Source organism: Lichenostomus cassidix, chromosome 1Ab (genome assembly GCF_008360975.1).
Source record: "Lichenostomus cassidix isolate B80296 chromosome 1Ab, HeHo_3.0, whole genome shotgun sequence".
Taxonomy (NCBI): domain Eukaryota; kingdom Metazoa; phylum Chordata; class Aves; order Passeriformes; family Meliphagidae; genus Lichenostomus; species Lichenostomus cassidix.
The window spans coordinates 6,106,196-6,126,465 of NC_139481.1; the positions used below are offsets into that span (position 1 = coordinate 6,106,196).

Genomic DNA, 20,270 nt, shown 5'->3' on the forward strand with positions numbered 1-20,270 from the left:
ATAAATTACAAATAAAAATGTCTTGGCTCTAAGTGCTCATATCCTGTGTCAAACTGGATCCTGAATGCATCTCATGTCATGGCTGAGGCATGAAAGCATTTCTGGAGATATTACCTAAGTGACAGTTGTGCTTTCACTTTATTTGCTAACTACACTTAATATACTATCTTTTCTGAGGAGAGACAACTGCTAAGCTCATTCCTATTCTTGCTGTAGAATTACATATAGCCAGTTAATTCCTATTGCCATAAATTACGTACAGCCAGCTGCATTACAAGTTTCACAGCCAATTCCTAACCCAAGGCTGTGCTCAGCATGACACAATCTGCTGAAATAAAACATTCTCAGCCCCTCAAATAAAGAACTGCAAAGGAGAGACCTTTTGTTTCAGAAATTCTGAAGCAGAAGTTGGATTCAGTTGTTCTGTAAAAGGTGCATTTGACATGATGGTGTCAATTCACTGAGCACTGGGTCCTCAGCAGCCTCTTTTCCCTTTAGCTCAAGAGGCATCATCACAACCCAGTGAGCTGCACTTCTCCAAAGGGATTGAGGATCACTCACTGGAGACTCTCTCCACCCTGACAATGCCTGGCCAGAGCACCATATTAGGCAGCAGGCTGCTGGGAATGGCATGCAGGGGCTCCTGGGGAAGGAGCAGAGCCACGAGCTGCTGGTTGGGTGTGCAGAGCCTGTCCTGGCTGCCCAGCCTGCTGCAGAGGTCAGCCAGGGAGGGCTGGCATTCTTTGGGGAGGTGGAGACTACCCGGAGCTATTAATGGTTTTTTTCCTGGCTGTCCTCAGGAATGGAGCTGCAAGCCAGGCATGACCATGAAAGGGGCTGCACATGGCCAAAAGGTTATGTTGAAGTATCTGCCATGTCTCTGCCACCCCCAGTGCCTGCAACTCTCCTCCTTTCTTTTTCTTATTCTCTCCTTTGAGCTCCATTCTTGCCTTAGTTTCCTTAGCAATAACCTGAGCAGCATTGAATGATAGTTGAGGAAAAAAACCACTGATTTCTTGGTCTGGCTTCAGTCATCATCTCATCCCAGAACTGCAGAACAGCTGAGGTTGGAAAGGACTTTTGGAGATTGTCTGGTCCAAGCTCCCTGCCAGCAACAGGATGTAGTAGAGTAGGTTGTCTGTGAGAGTGCTCAGCTTTTGAATGTTTCATTTTACTTCATCTTCAGTCCCTACCTAGAGATGCATCACTGGATTGTGACGTTTTTAGTTGTTGGAATACAAAATAATTTAATCTTCAGTGAATGTGTTGATTGGTTCACTTAGGCACAAACAAAATGAAGTTCAGACCTGAAAATCTATTTATTATAGTCTAGTCTGTTTACCTTGGCTAACATCTGGGCAAGGTGTGTGGTTGCTGAGTAGCATTACAGTGTTGGTGAAGCCATGAAAAAGTCTCAAAATGAAAGAAAAATTCAAGGCAAGTGCATTAAGATATTAAAGAACTCAAAGTCAACAAACGTATACCAAATGTGTGAAAAGTATTGTCTTGTGTTTGAAGCTCAAGATCTGTGTTCTTTCCTCATTTTTCAGAAACTGAAAATGAAAGTGCACCGCCACCTCCAGGTTAGTGTAAAAAATGCTAATTTGAGCTGCAGCACTAACTACAGTTGCATGAGAATAAATACTGCATAGCTATAATATGGTTTGTGTTCATCAACCCTTTGAAAGTAGGAGGACAGCAAGAAAATTTAAAAAAAAAGCCTGTCCAAGTAAGATATTCTCACTTCACTCTGCCTGAATGTTGATTTTTTCGGTTTTTGTTGGTGAGTGACTAGTTGTTTCATATTGTGCATGTCCTTCAGGATACAGGTGCATGGTGGCTGCTTGAATACTGTGGTTAAATCACTCTGTCCTCTTTGATGCTGGACAGCACCTAACTACCAAAATATTCCCTTTCATTTCTCCTCCAAGGTACACTGTGAGTAAAGTTGGCAGAATCATTCATGGCATTAATTTCACTTCATTTTAGCCCTTTGAAAGTTGCATATCATGTCTAAGTAGTCCAGCAATGACTGGTGGAGCTCATCCTGGGTCATGCATGTTTATCCACAGGGCATTTCCCAGAGAACCTAATCATGGTTAATATAAATACAATATGCATGTCTTATTTAACCATTTCATGAGTTTTATTCTCTGTGCAGTGACCTAAACAGCAATTCCAAAAAGAAAAAATACTCTACAAGTGTTAAATCTGCCTTTACTGACAGTCTTGTTAGCTGGCATTTTAAAAGGCTGATTCAAGATGTCTTTGTTTCAACAATAAACCCTTTCATTAAAAAATGACAAAGGCGGTAATATAATTTGCCACAAGGAGTTTCATGGTTAAATAATCCATGTATTATTTTTATGTGATGAACTCTTTCATACTGAATATATCTGTAAGAAAAGTTAATTGGTATTTAATTAATGATATTCTCCTCAACCGTAAAAATTGTGCAGTTAATATTAAACTAATTAATTTCACCCTTAGGCTCTTACCTGATATACTTTGCACTTGAATTCATGTTTTTAATCAATCTTAACTTTCAAGTAGAACTGAAATGAGAAACAGCTCTTTGTATACAGAAAGGAATAGCATCTTTGAACTGTTACACCCAAAACTTCTATTAACATTTTCAAATAATTTACATATTCTTCATTTCTATTGAAAAATACAGGATTAAATACAAAATCACTTCCATAACTCCTTTCTTTTCTCCTTACCTGTACTTCTTCTGGAAAATAAGTAGGGTGTCATTAGGCCTTTATGGTTAGGCACAGACAAAATTTGGATATTCCTGAGCTGGAAGTGTCAGTCAATTCTAGGTTCCTTCTGCCTGACTCAAAAAGCTGTCATCTGGGGTTATCAAGTGCTGTCACACAAAGAGGGAAGTTTGTTGTTCAAGAATCCAAATTTTGTAGCCTAGAAATAGTTTATTGGTCACAATCAAGCACCTTGAGCTGCACCAGGAAATTCTGGGGAAGCTGTTTTGAGAGCTCCTTCCAGATCTCAGTGCCAAACCACAGGTGTGGTTAATGAAGTTTTCAAACAGTGTGTAGATCTGCTACCCTCTGCCAAGAGCAGGGAAACCTCCTGAGCCCAGTTCCCAGTGGGGAGAGAAAGTGTTACTGGAGCAGAAGTCCCATAAAAAAGGGACAGGTTTGATCATCTGGCCAAGATGGACAACCTGAGCTTGGAAATTTAGGGAATCCAGGCAGAAGCTCCCAAGAGTCTGTCACACCACCAGAATGCAGATTTTCCTTTTAAGCTTCAAGTTTTATTTTCGTAGTTACCATGGCTGCATGGTGATTTTTCATTATATGTGAACAAGAAATCAGGATAGTCAGAATACCAGCTGGCTCTTGCAGATGTTTCCTCCATGGAACAAATCTTATCCTAACTCCATCCTGACAATGTTAGTCTATTGACCAAACTAAACCCATGTTCTGTCAGGAAGCTGACAGGTAAGTTTGCAAACCAAAAATAATAAGAATCTATGAAATCCCAAAGTAGAGGAAGCGTGGAAATTGTTGTTTTGTTGAAAGTAAAATCCAAGTTTTCTCATACATAGGAGGTCAAAAATAATTCACATTCACCTGCTGGCAGTAGAGGACAGGCTGGTAGTTCTTCTGATCAAGAAAACTAAATACAAGTAGTCTCAGAAAGACTGTTTTGATAATGATTAAGATGATGATAAAGAATTAAAGAAAATCCTCAATGCACTCTTTCTGTACTTTTCCTTAAGGATAAACTGAGTAGCAGAACCTCATGTCTGATCCAATTTCCTTCCAATTAACAGTGGCATGTAGATCATTTAAAAAGCTTTTGCAAATTAACCTGAGAGCAATTAGCCCATGATTAACAATTGCTGCCTCTAAAAATCCAGGATTTTTCTTCCACTGAGTTGAGGAACATCAATCTTACATGACTTGTTCAAAACACAGAAATTGCATTGATATGCCCAGGTTGTAAAATGCTTTATGGGATTGCAACTGTGTTTTACATATAAACAAATATCAATCATTCTTTCATGTTGTTTTTCCAATGCTAGCAGAACCTGCATTTTTAATGCTGTGTAAGTTTTTCTTTTTGCTTTAAGATCCTCTCAAAACTATACTTGTACTTCCTACACAGAACAAACAGCACCACAGGAGGGTGGAAATGAAAAGGGTAAAGGTAAGTGTGAAACCACATTTTAAAAATGGGCAGTAAAGACAACATCCCTAAATGCTGTTCTGACTGACTGCTTGAGCTTTAATTCAGAATTTTGGTGCTAAATTTCAGAAGTGTGATGTGAAGCTTTCTAGATCCTTTTTCTGCATGACTTAGCCAGCACAAGGAAATTATGATACTTACGAGTATCTTCAAAAATTCTGCAAAACCAGACTGATACTTTAGCAACAGTATTTATGGTGACTGTTTAATTAATGGATCAAATTGCAAGTGATTTGCATGAGCAGAAAGCTGAGTTTAAATGAGCCAAATGAGGATGTTGCTAAAACTCAGGTACTGTGCCCACTGGTAGCTTTTAAATAAAGTGGAAAATGTCCTACTGTCATTCTAAGCTGTTTCTGTTCCACCACAGAAACTTGATATTCTACCTTTCAGAAAGCCCTGCAGATTTTTTTTTCATCTGAAAATAAAAATCACACATTCACCTTTCTGTCCTCACTGGGAGCCCAGCAGCTGAGCTCACTGTAGGCTGTGAAAAGTCTATTTGAGGACTCTCTGCTGTGAGCAAATAGATAACTTTTCCACTAGCAATGCATGTGAAAATCAGCTCCAGTTTTAATACATATTTTAGCACTGCTGGGATTAGATTCTAGTCTGTTGACAATTCTTCTGGTTATAAATATACATTTTGAGGGAACTGGGCCAAACTCCCCTACTGTTTGTAGAAGCCCTGCCAAAGTAGAAATTCAAATTATTTTGAAAAGAATAATCTCTTTTTTTTTTTAAAACTTAATTCTGATCAAAGGCTAAACCAGACCAAGATATGCTTACAACTGATGCAATGCTTGCTTTTCATTTGGCATGGTTATGCTTTTTCATGGCAAATCAAGAAATGGCTTGCTGGAAAATGTATTTTGGCTTTTGGTCTCTTCCAAACAAAATCCTCTCTTTTAGACAGGCTGGATGCACACTTGATACTCACAGATTTCTTTGGCAAATTCATGCATGGCTATTTTTCTCAGCAGATATAAAATATAAAAAAAAAAGAGTGGCAAAATAGAAACACTGAGAGTGTGTGATTCAAATACCCTTTAGAAAATGGAAATGCTGAACCAGGCTTCAGTGCATGCTATTTTGCCAGTTATCCTCGCCTTGAGCAATTATTTTGACACACAAAATTTTGTGTGAGTAATCAAATCTGTCAACTTGGTGATGGAAATGCAATTCAGAAATAATTTGCATGCCTAATGATGGAAAAAAAGATGAAGGTCTTGCCTCGAGCTATTCCAACAGTTAGTTCTGCTTGCTTTAATTTGGATATGAGAGAAATGTTTGTTCCCAAACTGAACATGAATGGTGATTTCCCCACTGCTCACAAGCCTACATTTCCCTGAATAAAAATGAAAACATGGTAGGTAACTTATCCAATATTTCTATTATCTTCTTATCCATTATCATGTTCCTGGTTTGAGTTTAGTGAAGGACAGAAGTATTTTCTAGGAGGAAAAATGTTATTTCTAAGAGAAACCTCTCAGTGCTAGGATGATCCTACTACCAAAAAAAAAAAAAAAATTGAGATCCTAGTATGGAATTTTTTTCCAGTTTTAGTCCATAGTGGCAGCTGCTGCCTCTGTAAAAATTCCAAAGAAATGATGAATACTAACATGTAGATGACCTTCTGCCATGCTCCAGTGAAAATGTCACCTCTGCAAAGCTAAGTAGACGTCACTGCCAGACACTCAGGAATAATGCTTTTAAAAATTAGTTCCAGTGCAGTTGTTCCTATCAGCTCTTGCTTTGTTGCAGAGTGTCACCAAGTAAGGGAAAATCTATTTTCACAGAGTGATTCCTTCAGGTTTGTGTGCCAGAAAAAAAGTCTTTATAATGGTGAGCAGAATTCACAAAAAGGGAAAAGGTTCCATTCTTCCAATCTGTCCAAAAATAATTTGCACTTGAAAATTAACATTTGAGCCAGGGAATTATGACAGAACCAGCTAGATGTTGACTTTTGTATAAGCTTTATGTAAAACATCCTCTGCAGTTTCAGCAAAAGAAGATTTGGGTATTTCTCTGAATGGGAATGAGATGGGAAAGATTTTGTATCTGAATTCCCAAGTTGGGAAGATACAGAATGCATATCTGTGTGTTTGTTTTACTGTTCTATTTCTTGTTAATGCTTATTGTCTGTGTGAAATTACCTATTTATATTCCTTTGTGTTCACTGGGAGGTTATGAAATGAAAACCAGCCTGGTAAATCCTTTCTATCTTGTGGTTATTTTGCTGTAAATTAGCAGCTCAGAACAGGAAGCATAAAATTTTCTTTCATAAAGTAAACCACTTTAAAAGGATCTGAAATGATGTTGTAAAAGTTCAGGATGTTTCTGATCATCCATTTTATTTTCAGAGAAAAAAAGTGACTCAGCAGAAACTCCTCCAAATTTACTACATTATCTTATTTAAATGCTTGTGTCTTTGTTTTTAATTTTAGCATTATCTTACAGATTGAAATGTTACAATTTTGTTCCCACTTGCTGGAATAATAATCAGATTTTAATATCAATTTGCTCATTCCTTTTTTTAGGTCCCATCCAGCCACTCAGAGAGCCACTAAAATTTCTGCATGTTTTACTGATGCCTTTCCTCCAGGTTTCTCCCAACCACCTACTAAAATGTTCATTGCATGTATTCCTTGAATTTTTCCAGGTTTTCCTTATCCATGCATCTCCTTACTAAAACTTCCATTCTCTGCTTCATTTACCACTTCCAAATGGGACTGCTGAACTCCCTTTGAAAATCAGATTGGTAATTGAAGCCAACTCAATTTGAAACTCTCAGTCTTGCTGAGTTTCAGCGATAAAATAGAGTAGAAAAATAAAATAATATGCAATTAATAGGATTTTGCCACTTCTGCAAATCATTAGGTTTCTCAACAATGTGACTGATGGCAGAATAGCAATTTCCATGTTATGTGGTATTTCTCAGATCAGGGGAAGGCAGACCTAAAATTCTTGATACCAGCAGCTCATTTATAATTCAGTAATTACTCTTTTTTTGGACAGATTTTTTTACATTTGCTTTGCCAGCAGTCAGGAATTTTAATACTAAGCTTACACTAAGTGTGAGTATAAAAATGTTTTAGATTAGCTTCTTCTGGGATGTGCAGAGCTCTTCTGTGCAACAAGACTCTATTCTTGATGAAGCGCAGGCTGCTCCACTGTTAATGTAATCATTTAGAAATAAGAAAAAAACCTTTAATACCATATATATTAATGAGAATGTGCCAGAGACAAAGAACAATGATGGCTATGGAGTAATGCATTTATCAGCCTCCTGACAAATGAATTAATTGATTTCTCTGTACCAAATCTTGTCATGCAGCAGATTGCAAAAGATATTCCATTAGAAGTTTACTTGCAGAAGATAAGGAGAGTGAATTTATAATCACTGTTCTACTGACAGATCTGACATTTTTGCTATTTTTGTTATCTTTAAATAGACTTTTTTTCTAACATAAACAACCATTTATCACAGAAAGTGAATTGGCTATAGCTGTTGAGCTAATAGTCCATTTTGCCCTAGAAACCTGAGATTTCTGGAGTGATGGATTGATAATTACCCATTTAGCAAAACAATCCTCCCAGCATGTGCTGTTTCCATACTCTCTCCATTTCTAACACATTCAATTGGGATTTCATTGTGATGCTTCTGAAATGTTTGTTTGCTTTGTTTGTCTTTGATGTTAACATTTTGTTTGAAAAATGATAGATCACCCTGGAAAAAACCCCAGCAATCCCTCTGCAAAACGAATAACATCTTTTTGGTTCCTTCCTCACTGTTTCAAATGATTAAATTAAAGAGAAATCTGAGTGGTCCTTTCATTACTCGATTATCATACCTCATCATGTAGGATGCATCACATCAAGTGTTTTACACTGATCTGAATTATTTCTTTCCAGCCAGATGGCTTTTGGAGCCATCATCAATCCCAATGGTGACATCAGTGACAAAAGGAGCTGAAAGTACATTTTATGCTTTCATGAAATATGGAGAAAGATGTGCAGTGGAAGCTCAGAGCTTTGCATCCATTGATTTGCTAATACAAAATGTAAAAACATCTGACATGACTTAACCATGACTGTGCTTTTGCTGAAAATCAAAATCCCCGACCTCTGCTTATGGCATTGGATGCTGCAGGTCATGAGAACTCTTCCTTCAAAGAATTCTTTTTTTTTTTTCCTATGAAGAAGAAAATATATTTGCAAGATAACCCATTAATCCTTCACTTGTAGGCATAATTTTACAACTCTCATCCTCCTCCCAAGGGGTCTTTAAAATGAAGTTTGATGAATCATTAAAAAGGAATGAGTAAACTGTTATGGCTAAGTAGATAAATTCTATTAATGGACTTTTAATTTAGTTAGCCTTCAGTGGTTAAACTCAAAAATTCAATATTGCCAGTGTTTATGAAAATGCAACTGTGTTTCATATGTGCTTTTGTCATAGTTATTACATTTTTTCTTGAAAAAATATAGGTAAATTACAACTTAAAGGTCAAAATCAAAAGATGCTTTCATATTTAAAATTTGATTATGGAAAACAAATATAAGGTATAAAAAAAATCCAAACCCAAAGAAAAATATCTTTAAAGATGTGGGTTAATATTTTTCCAAAGTTGTCCTTGTTCAACTCCATTCTCCATTTTGAAATGTTCTACGGATTATTTTCTGATGCTATATAAAAACATGTTATTTTTATATTACTTATATATTAAATCCTAAATGTATTCAGTTCATTCTTGCCTTTCAAAGGACACCTTGGTAATTTTCTTTCTTTTTTACCACTAGGATTTTTAGACACCAAGACTTTTTTCTTCTTTTTATCAGAGCTTTCTAGTCAACATCTAAAATTCAGAGAGGTGTAGGTGACACTTGTAAAGATGGTCTTTACCTTATTCTGTTTTTCTAATAGTCATGGTTACACTATTTCAGTTTAATGCCAGTTTTGTGTTTCTTTCAGGCTTTTGATTTATATAAATGTATATATACCTCCATGTATTCTATGTGGTTAAACATTTTTAAATATCTGGGTAACAACTGCTTGTGGTGATTTAATACCTGATGATGGCCAATTTTTAGTGTGATCAAAGGAAAATCCTGCATGGTTATAATAGTCCTTTCCTCATTTAAAATTATTCTCCTCTTGATATGATAAAAAATTAGTAGATTATTCTACTCATTTCTAATAATCATGGTTAATAATCATGGTTACACTATTTCAGTTTAATGCCAATTTTGTGTTTTTTCAGGCTTTTGATTTATATAAATGTATATATACCTCAATGTATTCTATGTGGTTAAACATTTTTAAATATCTGGGTAACAACTGCTTGTGGTGATTTAATACCTGATGATGGCCAACTTTTATTTTGGTCAAAAGGAAAATCCTGCATGGTTATAATAGTCCTTTCCTCATTTAAAATTATTCTCCCATTGATATGAGAAAAAAACGAGTAGATTAATCCTTGCCTTAAAAATGATTATTATAGCATAACAATGACAAATTATAAATACAGGGGACTAGTTTGAACTTGTTCCTATCTTGCTGTAATAATGCTGAATGCATATGTGGTGCACATTTCAATTGCAGACGTGGTCATCAGAGAAATGACATCTTCCTCAGGTTAGCCATGTGATTGACCTTCATTTCATTGTGTTTATTGTAATTCCCATGGATTACATCTCTAACCCACAGAATCACTCCACAGCTCTCATATAAACTCATGATTTAATCACAGATCACAGTCCACATCCCATTTGATTTTTTTACTTGCTTGAAACATTAAGATTTACCATTCCAGCTACTGAGTTATGCAAAGCTTTCCTCATCAGTTTGAAGCTTCCATTGTCAATGCTCCTGAGCATTGCCATTTATTTCTCTTTCTTTTGCAGGTTTTACATTTTCATGTAGTTGTTTTAGAGCAGATGATCTCCTGTGCTTTCAGGTTCTTCATGTGCTTTTCTCGTTTGTATTTCTTTTCACAGATGAAGATGAGACTTCAGTTAGTACTCCACCAGCAGGTTAGGACTGTGCTAGTGCTTTGAGTGTGTATGTATGTATGGATTTTTATCTTGATTTTTAATGAAGAAAGAGCCCAAACCAGAGGAATGAACTCAAAACATATGACTTAGAGTTGGTTTTTTTTTATTGCCTACATTATATTAATCTCTGTTCAGAAGTACAACACCTTTTTACCATTTAAGTGCTTTCCCAGCCCTATCTTGAGCTCTTTAGTAGATCTCCCAGTGGAAGATGAAATATTGGTTAGTAGATCTGAAAGCAACTCCAGATAAAGAAATATGCTGATTAAATAATCAAATATGCTGATTAAATAATCAAAATATATTCAGATAATCAAATATCCCTCAGATAAATACCGAACAACATAAATTCATCTGTAACCTGGAATTACAAAAACCATGGAGCAACACCAGCCTCATGTAGCCTCTCTAAAGAAAATCTTGAATGGAATTAAACTAATTTGGATTTTCTAGAGAAAAGTGGGGAAGATTTCTGGGGGTTTTTCTTAGCTGTTCACTTTTTTTTGGTATTCAAGTAGTTCCCCATGCATATGGTCCTAAATATTTAGTCTAGTCCTGTATGAAGAATCAATGTTCCTAAAATCCCAGCGAGCTGAGGTCAGTTCAGCAGTGAGCTCTGAGCTGGTGTCATCTGAATTACTCTTCCCTTTCAGATGGGATGTCTAAGCCAGCGGAGAGAAAAGATTCAGGTGAGACACCCTGAAAAACAGGATGAGACACTCCCAAGATTACTGAATAAAAACATTATTTAGAGTTCATTTTTAAAAGAGAATACTTTATTTTCATTATTTAGACAGTAACAGACTATAGCTGTTGAAATGCTTCCAAGTAGCAGGAAAAATAGTTTTCCAGCAGCTAAAGCAGGAGTGAGAGAAGTTTCTGCTGCCCAGAACAGGACATGGATTGACACATACATACATACATATCTATCTATAGCTGTTTCTGTATAGATAGATACAGAGCTGTTCCATTCCTCCTCAGCCTACAGGAATTCCATCCCCACATTCAGCCTCACCCCAGTGCCAATGCAGGTCCCAGGAGGAGAATGGCTTCTTCTCACACCTCACAGGACGGTGGGGAAAACGTAGCAAAACCCTCATAACCTCTTTCTTCCTACCCTGGCAGGTCATGCACATTGCAGCCACTCTTGTGGTTTCAGGATTTGCAGCCTCTGGAACAAAATGAGCAGCTGGTACTTCAACCATGGTTATTCTAGAGCTGGCATAGCCACCTATGCCAGAGCCCTCCCTCCTCAAACCCACCTCCTGTTCTGTTTGTTTCATCAAATAAAATGTTAATATCTAGAGGTGACGATAATATTTAGGTGTTCTTTTCTGTGGTAGCAAATAAATGACTCTGTGTAAGCTTTTTCCATTTATTAATATAATTTTTTCCATTTATTAATATCCTTTTTTCCATTTATTAATATCCTTTTTCCATTTATTAATATCCTTTCTCCATTTCATCCCGTGGCGTGTTAGGTTTGTGACCAGATCCTGCACTGTCATCACTTCATCCTCTTCCCACCAATAACCTTCATTTGTTCTCATGTTGTTCCCATATATTTCCATCTTACAGTGGTATAATCTAAGCATTTAGATTATAGAGAGTATATATAGATATGTATCTATATATATTTGTGTTCATTTGTGTCTGTGCATATCATTTCATGTATGTGTGTATCTATGTGTGTTTATACATGGATGTCTTTACCTGTGAGAAATATTGTACAAGCAGGCAAATACAGAGATGTTACACCACCTACAATTGACTGAAAGACAAAGATTTTATAGCAAAACTATCTAGCATTTGGATACCTTTTTAAAATTCAGAATAGACTTTAGGGTAATCAAACCAATTTGGTTGCATTTCCCCATGGTCATCATGAGCTGTGTTGCATTTATGAGTGGTGGAAATTCTCATGAGATGGAAAGATTCCCACAGCAGTAATTGCTACATATCAGAAAGACTATTTTGACTTCTAACTTTAATCAGTTTCCCCTCTGTACTGGCAGTAATTCATTAAAACACAGAGATGAGGCATTTGGACTGCAGGCTGGAATATGAGACACGTGCTTTGCCTGTGTGCAGAAAGTGAGCAGAAAACAGGCAGACATCCACTGCCTTGCTCTCCTTGCACTTTCTGCTAGAAATCAGTTTTGCCCGTGGTTTTACCTGAGATGCAATGGCATAGCACAGAGCCAGGGCTGTGCAGATCAACAGAAACACCATAAACACACACAGCTCTCCTGATACACCTCTCTGCCCTGGGGAGACAACTCATTTGCTGCTTCTCTCAGCACTGTTGTTCCTTTTCAGTTCCAAAATCCCAGTTTCCAGAAGAGAAGCTGCTGTGCCTGAACACAATCATTTCCATCTGACAAACTACTTTTTCCATAAAATATCCCATGAAATTCACATGGCAGGACATGGTATTGACCAGTCCCCAAATTCTCTGCTTCTGTCATGGCAGAAAAGCAGGAATTTCAGAAGTGAACTTCATCCTTTGCAGACACAGAGGAAGAACCAGCTTGTACAATGGATGTAGTTTGAGTCGAGAGAAACCCACTGAGACTGTGCATCAGATGTGGGGAGTTTTTGTGCTTCCAGCTGTTTGTGTTTTCAGAACCTCCACCTCTTCTGAAAAACAAAGAGCTGCCCTTTGTGCCTCGCCTCTGCAAAGCCCTCATGGTTGAATGCTGGTGCCACTCAAGTTGCTCAGTGCCCTGGCTGATCAGGTTCCCCTCTCTTCCTCCCTGATAGTTCCATTTTCTGTCACCACAGAGGTAGCATTCCTGCAGGAACTGCCCACAGGGTGACAGCCCAGCAGTGGATGTCAGTGTGAACAAAAGCTTACAGATCTTGCAGGACATCTGAAGAGAAAGGTGCTAGGGCTAGAGAGTGTAGGAAGCTCAGGTAAGTGTGCTTTGGAGGGAGTGAAACACCCTCAGGTGATTGATATTTCCCCTCTCTCTGCATCTCAGTGTGGTCTCTTGGAGAAGGAGCTCCAGACGAGTCGGAAAAACGTGATGACTCCCAGAGATCCACCTTGTTCGTGGAGAAACCTCAGAGTGGCACTGTGAGCGTTGGTGAGTGCTTGGGGACAACATCCAAAGCCACTCCCTGAGGGACAGAGGCTGGGGCAGAGCTGGGAATGGCACAGGCACATGCTGTGACACTCAGCTGCTGCCCAAGCACTGCCTCTGTCTTTGGCTGGATGGGAACTCCAGCCTGAGGGCAAAAGGATTGGATGGAGAGCAGCAAAACCCAATGGTTTAATTCAAAATGAGCTCAAAATATAATAATTATCTGAGCATAATGGTAAGAGGTGTAGATTCTGGAGAAGAACACCAGTTATTGTGACACTGCTGGCTGTACTGTCATTGATAAATCAGGAAGATCTCAAAGATCTGCAGCAGAGCTCAGACATTGCCAGGTCAAGTTTTGCACTCCACAGCTGTGTGAAAATTAGCAAGAAGCCCAGCAGGAGCCTAGGGAAGCTGAAGGGTCACCCCAGTGTAATCATTCTGGGGTATTTGCTCTGCTCTGGCTCTGGTTTAGCCCAGTGGTGTACATATATATTTCCTTGGATACACAGAGATGGGGTCAGATGTTGGGATTTGGTTTAGTCCTGCCTATTATTTTTCTCAGTTTCTGAGTAGAAAAGAGGATTTGGGGAAAATTTATTTGGTAAAAAAACTATAAGGAGTTAGTTGTATTTTCCTGTAGATAAATGTTAGGATGGAAACTCAGCAGGGGCTGTGCAGTGGTCTTTTGAAAAATGGGAACTTTGACTATTCCCAATTCATTGTTTAGAGACAACTCTTTACTCTCACTTCTCAGCTTAAAAAATTAATGATAGAAGTGCATGAAGAGCTCCAGGCTTTCTTTCCCACACTGGAGTTTATCCATGCCTGGTGGACTAGGAACACCTTTGCTTCTTTTGAGCAAGCAAAGTCAAATATTGGGAACAATTCACCCACGAGAACACAGAATTTCACCTCAAATTTATCCTAATTCTCAGTTCCTCAATCTCCACACCAACATGGACAGAAAGCTTCCAGATCCAAAATAATAAATCTGTCTATCACTGCAGTACTTTCATAGTCTGTGTGACCCCAAATGTTGTGGTAGAACACAAGGAGGGGCAGCAGTGGAAGAAACTTATTATTATTCTGTTTTCTCTTTAAAAGGTGGGAATATTACATTCATAGCCAAAGTGGAAGCCAAAGATCTTCTCCGCAAGCCCAACGTGAAGTGGTTTAAAGGCAAATGGATGGATTTGGCCAGCAAAGCAGGGAAACATCTGCAGCTGAAGGAATCCTTCGAGCGTCACACCAAGGTTGGTTTTATTTTCCTTCCTTTGGGGGCAAAGCTCCAGAGAGAGCTTAAAGATCAGTTTGAGGCAGCAAACAGAAGTTCAAGGGTGGTGGAATCTAACCAACCCTGGCTTCCCTACACAGGTTTCAGTGATCTCTGACTCTCTGCAGGAACAGAGTTTTCTGCTCTCCCAGCACAGGAGAAATAATAGTGCAGAAATCAACATTTTCCAGTGTAATTTCTGGGTTCCAGTTTCCTTTCAGAGCCCATTATTTGAGCTGTTCCTAGTTCCTGGTGTATGTCTGCAGACTCGTGTTTTAAATTCCGTGTTGTTCAAATGCATCCCCCATGCTAATGGCCAATTATCTTTGATTTTTAGATTCACACGTTTGAGATGCACATCATCAAAGCTAAGGAAAACTATGCAGGGAACTATCGCTGTGAAGTGTCTTATAAGGACAAATTTGATAGCTGTTCTTTTGACCTTGAAGTCACTGGTAAGGTCCCACTCATGTCTGTAAAGATTTATAAGGATTTCTTTCTTTTTGTCTTTTTTCTTTTATTTTTTCCTTTCTTTTTTCTATTCTTTTTTCTATTTTTCTTTTCTTCTTTTCTTCCTTTTTTCTTCTCTTCTTCTTTTCTTCTTTTTTTATTTTCTTCTTTTCTTTTTAATTTCAAATGACACTTCATTTTGTTCACAACCCTTAAACAAAGTAACACTTCAAGTGAACTTTTTTAGCATGGAGCTCAGAAAACTTTCCTGTGTTAATTTCTTGTGTTAATTCCTGTATTACTGTTATTTCATAGAATCTTCCCAAGCTGCTCCATCCATTGACATCAGATCTGCTTTCAAAAGAAGGTAACTTCAGTGATGCTATGAAGCTCCTCAGTAATGGGTACTGGTAGCATACAGAGAAATTTGTATAAAAAACCCCTTTTTGTAAATATAGATTAAAAAAAATGGGATTTACGGTAATTGGTAGCAGGTAGAATGAAATAGTTATGACACACAGATGGTACATATGAGATTAAATACCCCTGCTGTGAAATTAAAAGTATCATTAATTTAAGGGAAGATTGAATATTTAATGCAATTAAATATATGTTTATTTGGAGGTCTTTAAAAATGTATTTTCACTCAGTAAAATATTCTACTGCATGTTTCCTGAAAGCTGTCAGCTACAACATGAAAGTTGCTGGTCCCAATCCAGCACTGATTAAAATCAGAGAGAAAATTCACATTGATTTCAAGAAGACAGGATCTGGCTTTGTTATCTTACAGTAAATAGTAAATACCACCAGTAAGGAAAAAAGACAAATAGTATATTACAGAGAATGTAAGATCAAGCATTGTGTCCTAAGGTTTGTTACCTTTCTGATAAAATAACAATTCTAGCTAGTATAGGTGTCATCTTTGTACCATGAAATAGATAAAAAAAATAGAATGAAAATCTTTAACAAACTGATAATGAATGCAGTTTGTTAATCTAGAAGTAAAGCTGTAATTCAGAAATAACTGATTTTATTTAGAGGGCTTTAAAGAGAGAATACAAAAGATATTACATTCAAGGTGCATTTCTTTCTTTAGCTCATTTAAAAAAATCCAGTAACTACTCTGCCCAAGCAGATGAAGATATCTCAGTATTTCCTGACTTTCTAAGTAATATCTTGTGTGCAAAGTCTGGATGAAATATGGGCACAATTTCACTTAAGATTTCCATTATTTTGCCCTTTTTACAAATATTTAGGGATTTCTTTTGTCTGTATGTGTTCTATGATAAGGTAATTCTGCTTAAGATTACACTATTGAAAGAAATACACCTTCATAGGACTGTGAGTCCATCTGTAAAAATGTACAATGTACTGTTTCTTCTTTTTCATAACTGTTTTCTCCCTTCATTCAGAGAAAGGTTAAATCTTTCAGGTTAAGTACTCTTCAATCAGTATTTGACAGAGCTATGCATTGTTAAAGCACCACCCAGCAGTGCAAATCTTTGTTCTGTATTCCTAGCAAGAGATCAGCACAAGCCCTTTGTTTTTATAGCCACACCCCATGGAAATGAAAAACAAAGCTGCTTGTGTTGGACAGCTCCCATTCGTTTGTGTTACCGAAATCTAACACAAACCTTGGCAAATTTATGTGTGGAGTTACAAAAATTTGCCATCGTGAGAAGCAGCAATGCAAACCTTTGTGTCGTTTTTCACAAGCGCCTGCAGAAACGTGATCCGTGTGAAAAAGCATACAAGTTTGTGTTGGTTTTACACAACTATCCGTGTGTCTGGACAGCGTTGAGTGTCTGAGGAGTGCAGAGTGTTTGCAACGTGTGTCTGTCTGAGTTTTCCTGTATTAAAGGAGGATTTGATCTTTTTCTGCCGATGACAGCGGTGAAGGACAAGAGGATGCAGGAGAGCTTGACTTTAGTGGTCTCCTGAAACGTAGGTGAGAACCAAGTGGTGCAGTGAGCAGGTGTGGATTGCAAACCCTTAGGGTCACACAGAGGAAGAGTCAGGTGTAGCATTAATAACTTCTTGAGAGTTTTGTGAGCTTTCCACTCTTTAATGCTGCTAACTGTTATTCTCGTGGTGTAATATGCAAGTGTTCAGTTAATTTTATGTCTAAGTGTGCAGAAAAGAAACCTCAGATTTGAGTGTGCTGGGGGAACAAAGTGAGCCACAACCTAAAGGGGCCAATAACACTTAGTTCACTTGCTATTTCTTTTGTGTTTGCATGGAAGGCAGAGGGGGGAATTTCCTACTTCATTTCCTACACAGGGATGAGCAGTTCAGAAAATTCAGTCTGGTGCAAAAGTAAAAAAAATGAAAAGGGTTAAATTTACTTCTATGGGTACATCTTCATTTGATTTTATAAGCATCCTGGTATGAAAAATCATAAATCATGCTTTCAAGACATAGTATATAGTATTAGTATAATTCTTTGTAGCTTTTTTTTTAAATGTGCACACAAATGCACATGTTTTATTTAATGTTTTCAATCATGTTTCTCCATCAAATGTTTTGATGGAGAAAAACTTTGGTACATGCTTCTCTGGCTTACCCTGACAATCTGGTGTTAGGATAGTTATGTCTCTAGTTATTTCAGATCTTAAACCCAGTCTAGTCTTTTACCAGATTAAGACAAGATAGTTAATTCACCATCTTTTAAAACTTAGCAGAGAAATTCTATAAACCATGGAAACCAATGGCAACTGATCAAAGAAAATTGGGAAAAGAACTACATCCTTTATCTCATCTACCACTTACTCTGAAAAAGGAAAATATTCAGGATTAATTACATTAAAGGTCACAATGGGCTCACTGGCTGTGAGGGTGAGCAGAGCATTCAGGCAACTAAAGCACACAAGAAAAGCTGAAAGCAGACAAAGAACTACCTGAACCAATTCCAATCCACCAGGTCTTCGGTTTTTCCATCTTCTCATCCCTAATTAGGATCTTCAGTTTGTCTTCTCATCATACTAACACAACTTGCCATGCCATTTCTCATGACTGCCTGCATGGTGTTTCAGTAGCAACATGAGAGTTGCATGTTGGTGTTTCTGTGGGAAGATAAATGTGATTTAAGAGACATTATCACTTTACTAACAACTAACTCTTAATTTTTGTGAGATAAATACTGTACAGCCATGTAGTATTTAGTATTATATAAACAAAGTATACTGATTGTGTGGTTATTGGATAAAGTGAATATTTAGATTTTAGACACCATTATTTGACTTTGGTCAAATTGGTTCATCACCTTGCTTCAGGCACTGAAATGCAACCTCCTATTTCTGAGCTTAATTGAATAAAATTGTTAATTAAGCCACAGTGTGGATATTAATAGCCATGTGTGGATATTAACATCCATTATTATGAAGACAAATCCATGGTTTCATTTCAATTTTTTCAACAGGCAATGTTGGAGGTGCATTCCTTCTCTTTTGTTATGGTTGTATGACCAAGGAAAGACCTAGAACTTTTCACTTTTGGCTCATACTACCTGAAACGTGTTTTTTTATAAAAAAACAAACCCTAAATGCATAGAATCAATATACTGTCTATTTTGTAATAGACAAAGCATGAGCAGAGATAAAAGGAACAAAATATAAAATTCCATATACCCGAGGTTGTCTAACTTACATTGCTATCTTAGAATTATTGTATTGGAAAGACTACTCAGGGAGAAGTTTTCTTTCTTTTTAAAAGAACATTAAAAGAACGAATTATGCAAATTAATAAACCTCATGGGCTAAACAGCAAAGTGGTTTCCATAGCTCCTCATCCAACTCTGCAGAGATTCTGAGAGATCTTTAGTGCTATTTCTGTGTATGGCAAAGAAACTCCTCTGTTAGATTCCATAAATCTCAGCTCTAACAGTGTCTTGCTGCAAAGCTTGGTATTTTTTTTTTAATTTCTCAAAAGTTTATTTTCTCTCTCTGTTCCCAAAAGTACCAATTTGTTAGATAAGAGAGATCAAATCAGAATGATCCTGGGCTGACCCTAATTAATTTTAAAGGAAGAAAAAAAATCTAGATTTCTGCTTCAGTTCCAGTATTGCTCTAGCAGCTCACTTTTTTGAGCGAAATTGTCAATCTGAAAAATCCTAATTTTGTTTAGGATGCTTCCATTGTTCTACCATTCAGTGGCTGCCATTGTGAAAATAATTATACTTCTCTTTATTGGTTGTCTTAGCCCAGAGTTGCAGATAGTAAATACAATACTGAAACTTGTGTGTAAAGGTGATTCCTCACACAGATCTGAAAACATTCCCTGCTCTTGAGACTGAGACACACATGGAAGTGAACAGATCCATCCTTCAAGCCCAAGCTGGTGTGAAAATCTCCAATTCCTATTCACAGGACAACTTTAATTAATGCTGAGAAGCACTGGTGTAACTATAAACAGACACAGATTCCCTGGATTGCAATGTCCTGTCTCTGCTCACCTCCAGCAGCATACAGGGACTGAGGGTTTAAAGGCATTTTTGTGCAATTATGAAATGTACAGGTTAGACTCAGTGGTGCTCATCAAAAATTGTAACAGATTCCACTCAAGTTACAGCAGATAAAACTGATTTTAGTGGGATTAGTCTGCTGTTATTACAGTACTACATTTTCAAACTGGTTTGGCTTTTTTTTTTTTAGCAATATAAAAATTCTCATAACTGATTGCATCAGAAAAAGGCCAAATTAAAACTTACATCCAAATTCTGCCTTGAAGAAGTGTAAAGTAAGGTGTGAATGTCATTCTGAGCTATTCCACTCACACTGAGTGAAATAAAAAAAATATGATGGCAGCCTTCAAAGTTTGGTCAAAACTTTTCTAGCCTTACCACAGATTCAGCTTCACCTATTTTTATGACATGATAAAGCCTCAGTAACTCTTCCCCCATCATTTCATTTTGCCAATGCCAGGGAGGTGAAACAGCAAGAGGAAGAGCCCGAGGTGGACGTGTGGGATCTCCTGAAGAACGCCAATCCCAGCGAGTATGAGAAGATTGCCTTCCAGTACGGCATCACCGACCTGAGAGGGATGCTCAAGAGGCTCAAGAGGATGCGCAGGGAGCCCAAGAAGAGTGCAGGTAGGGATATGGCAGAATGTTCTTCTGTTCATCAGTCACACACTATTTACCTTGAAAACCCAAATATGCTTTGTTTCCCCATGAGGGGACTTTCACACTA

At 37.5% G+C, this 20,270-nt stretch overlaps 1 protein-coding gene across 7 annotated transcripts in view; it reads left to right on the forward strand.

Annotated features, from left to right (window-relative positions):
* MYBPC1 (myosin binding protein C1) overlaps positions 1-20,270 on the forward strand; it is a 63,816-nt gene that overhangs the window by 15,977 nt on the left and 27,569 nt on the right. For 3 of the 7 annotated variants that reach the window (XM_085049600.1, XM_085049594.1, XM_085049597.1), the window contains exons 2-12: positions 1,551-1,583; positions 4,135-4,176; positions 9,821-9,853; positions 10,216-10,251; positions 10,926-10,961; positions 13,257-13,361; positions 14,466-14,614; positions 14,972-15,089; positions 15,400-15,451; positions 16,976-17,032; positions 20,004-20,170. In XM_085049600.1, the coding sequence (XP_084905726.1) occupies positions 1,551-1,583; positions 4,135-4,176; positions 9,821-9,853; positions 10,216-10,251; positions 10,926-10,961; positions 13,257-13,361; positions 14,466-14,614; positions 14,972-15,089; positions 15,400-15,451; positions 16,976-17,032; positions 20,004-20,170 (828 nt within the window). The remainder of the gene's footprint in view (positions 1-1,550; positions 1,584-4,134; positions 4,177-9,820; positions 9,854-10,215; positions 10,252-10,925; positions 10,962-13,256; positions 13,362-14,465; positions 14,615-14,971; positions 15,090-15,399; positions 15,452-16,975; positions 17,033-20,003; positions 20,171-20,270) is intronic. The other 4 variants (XM_085049596.1, XM_085049595.1, XM_085049598.1 and 1 more) reach the window with 4 other exon arrangements.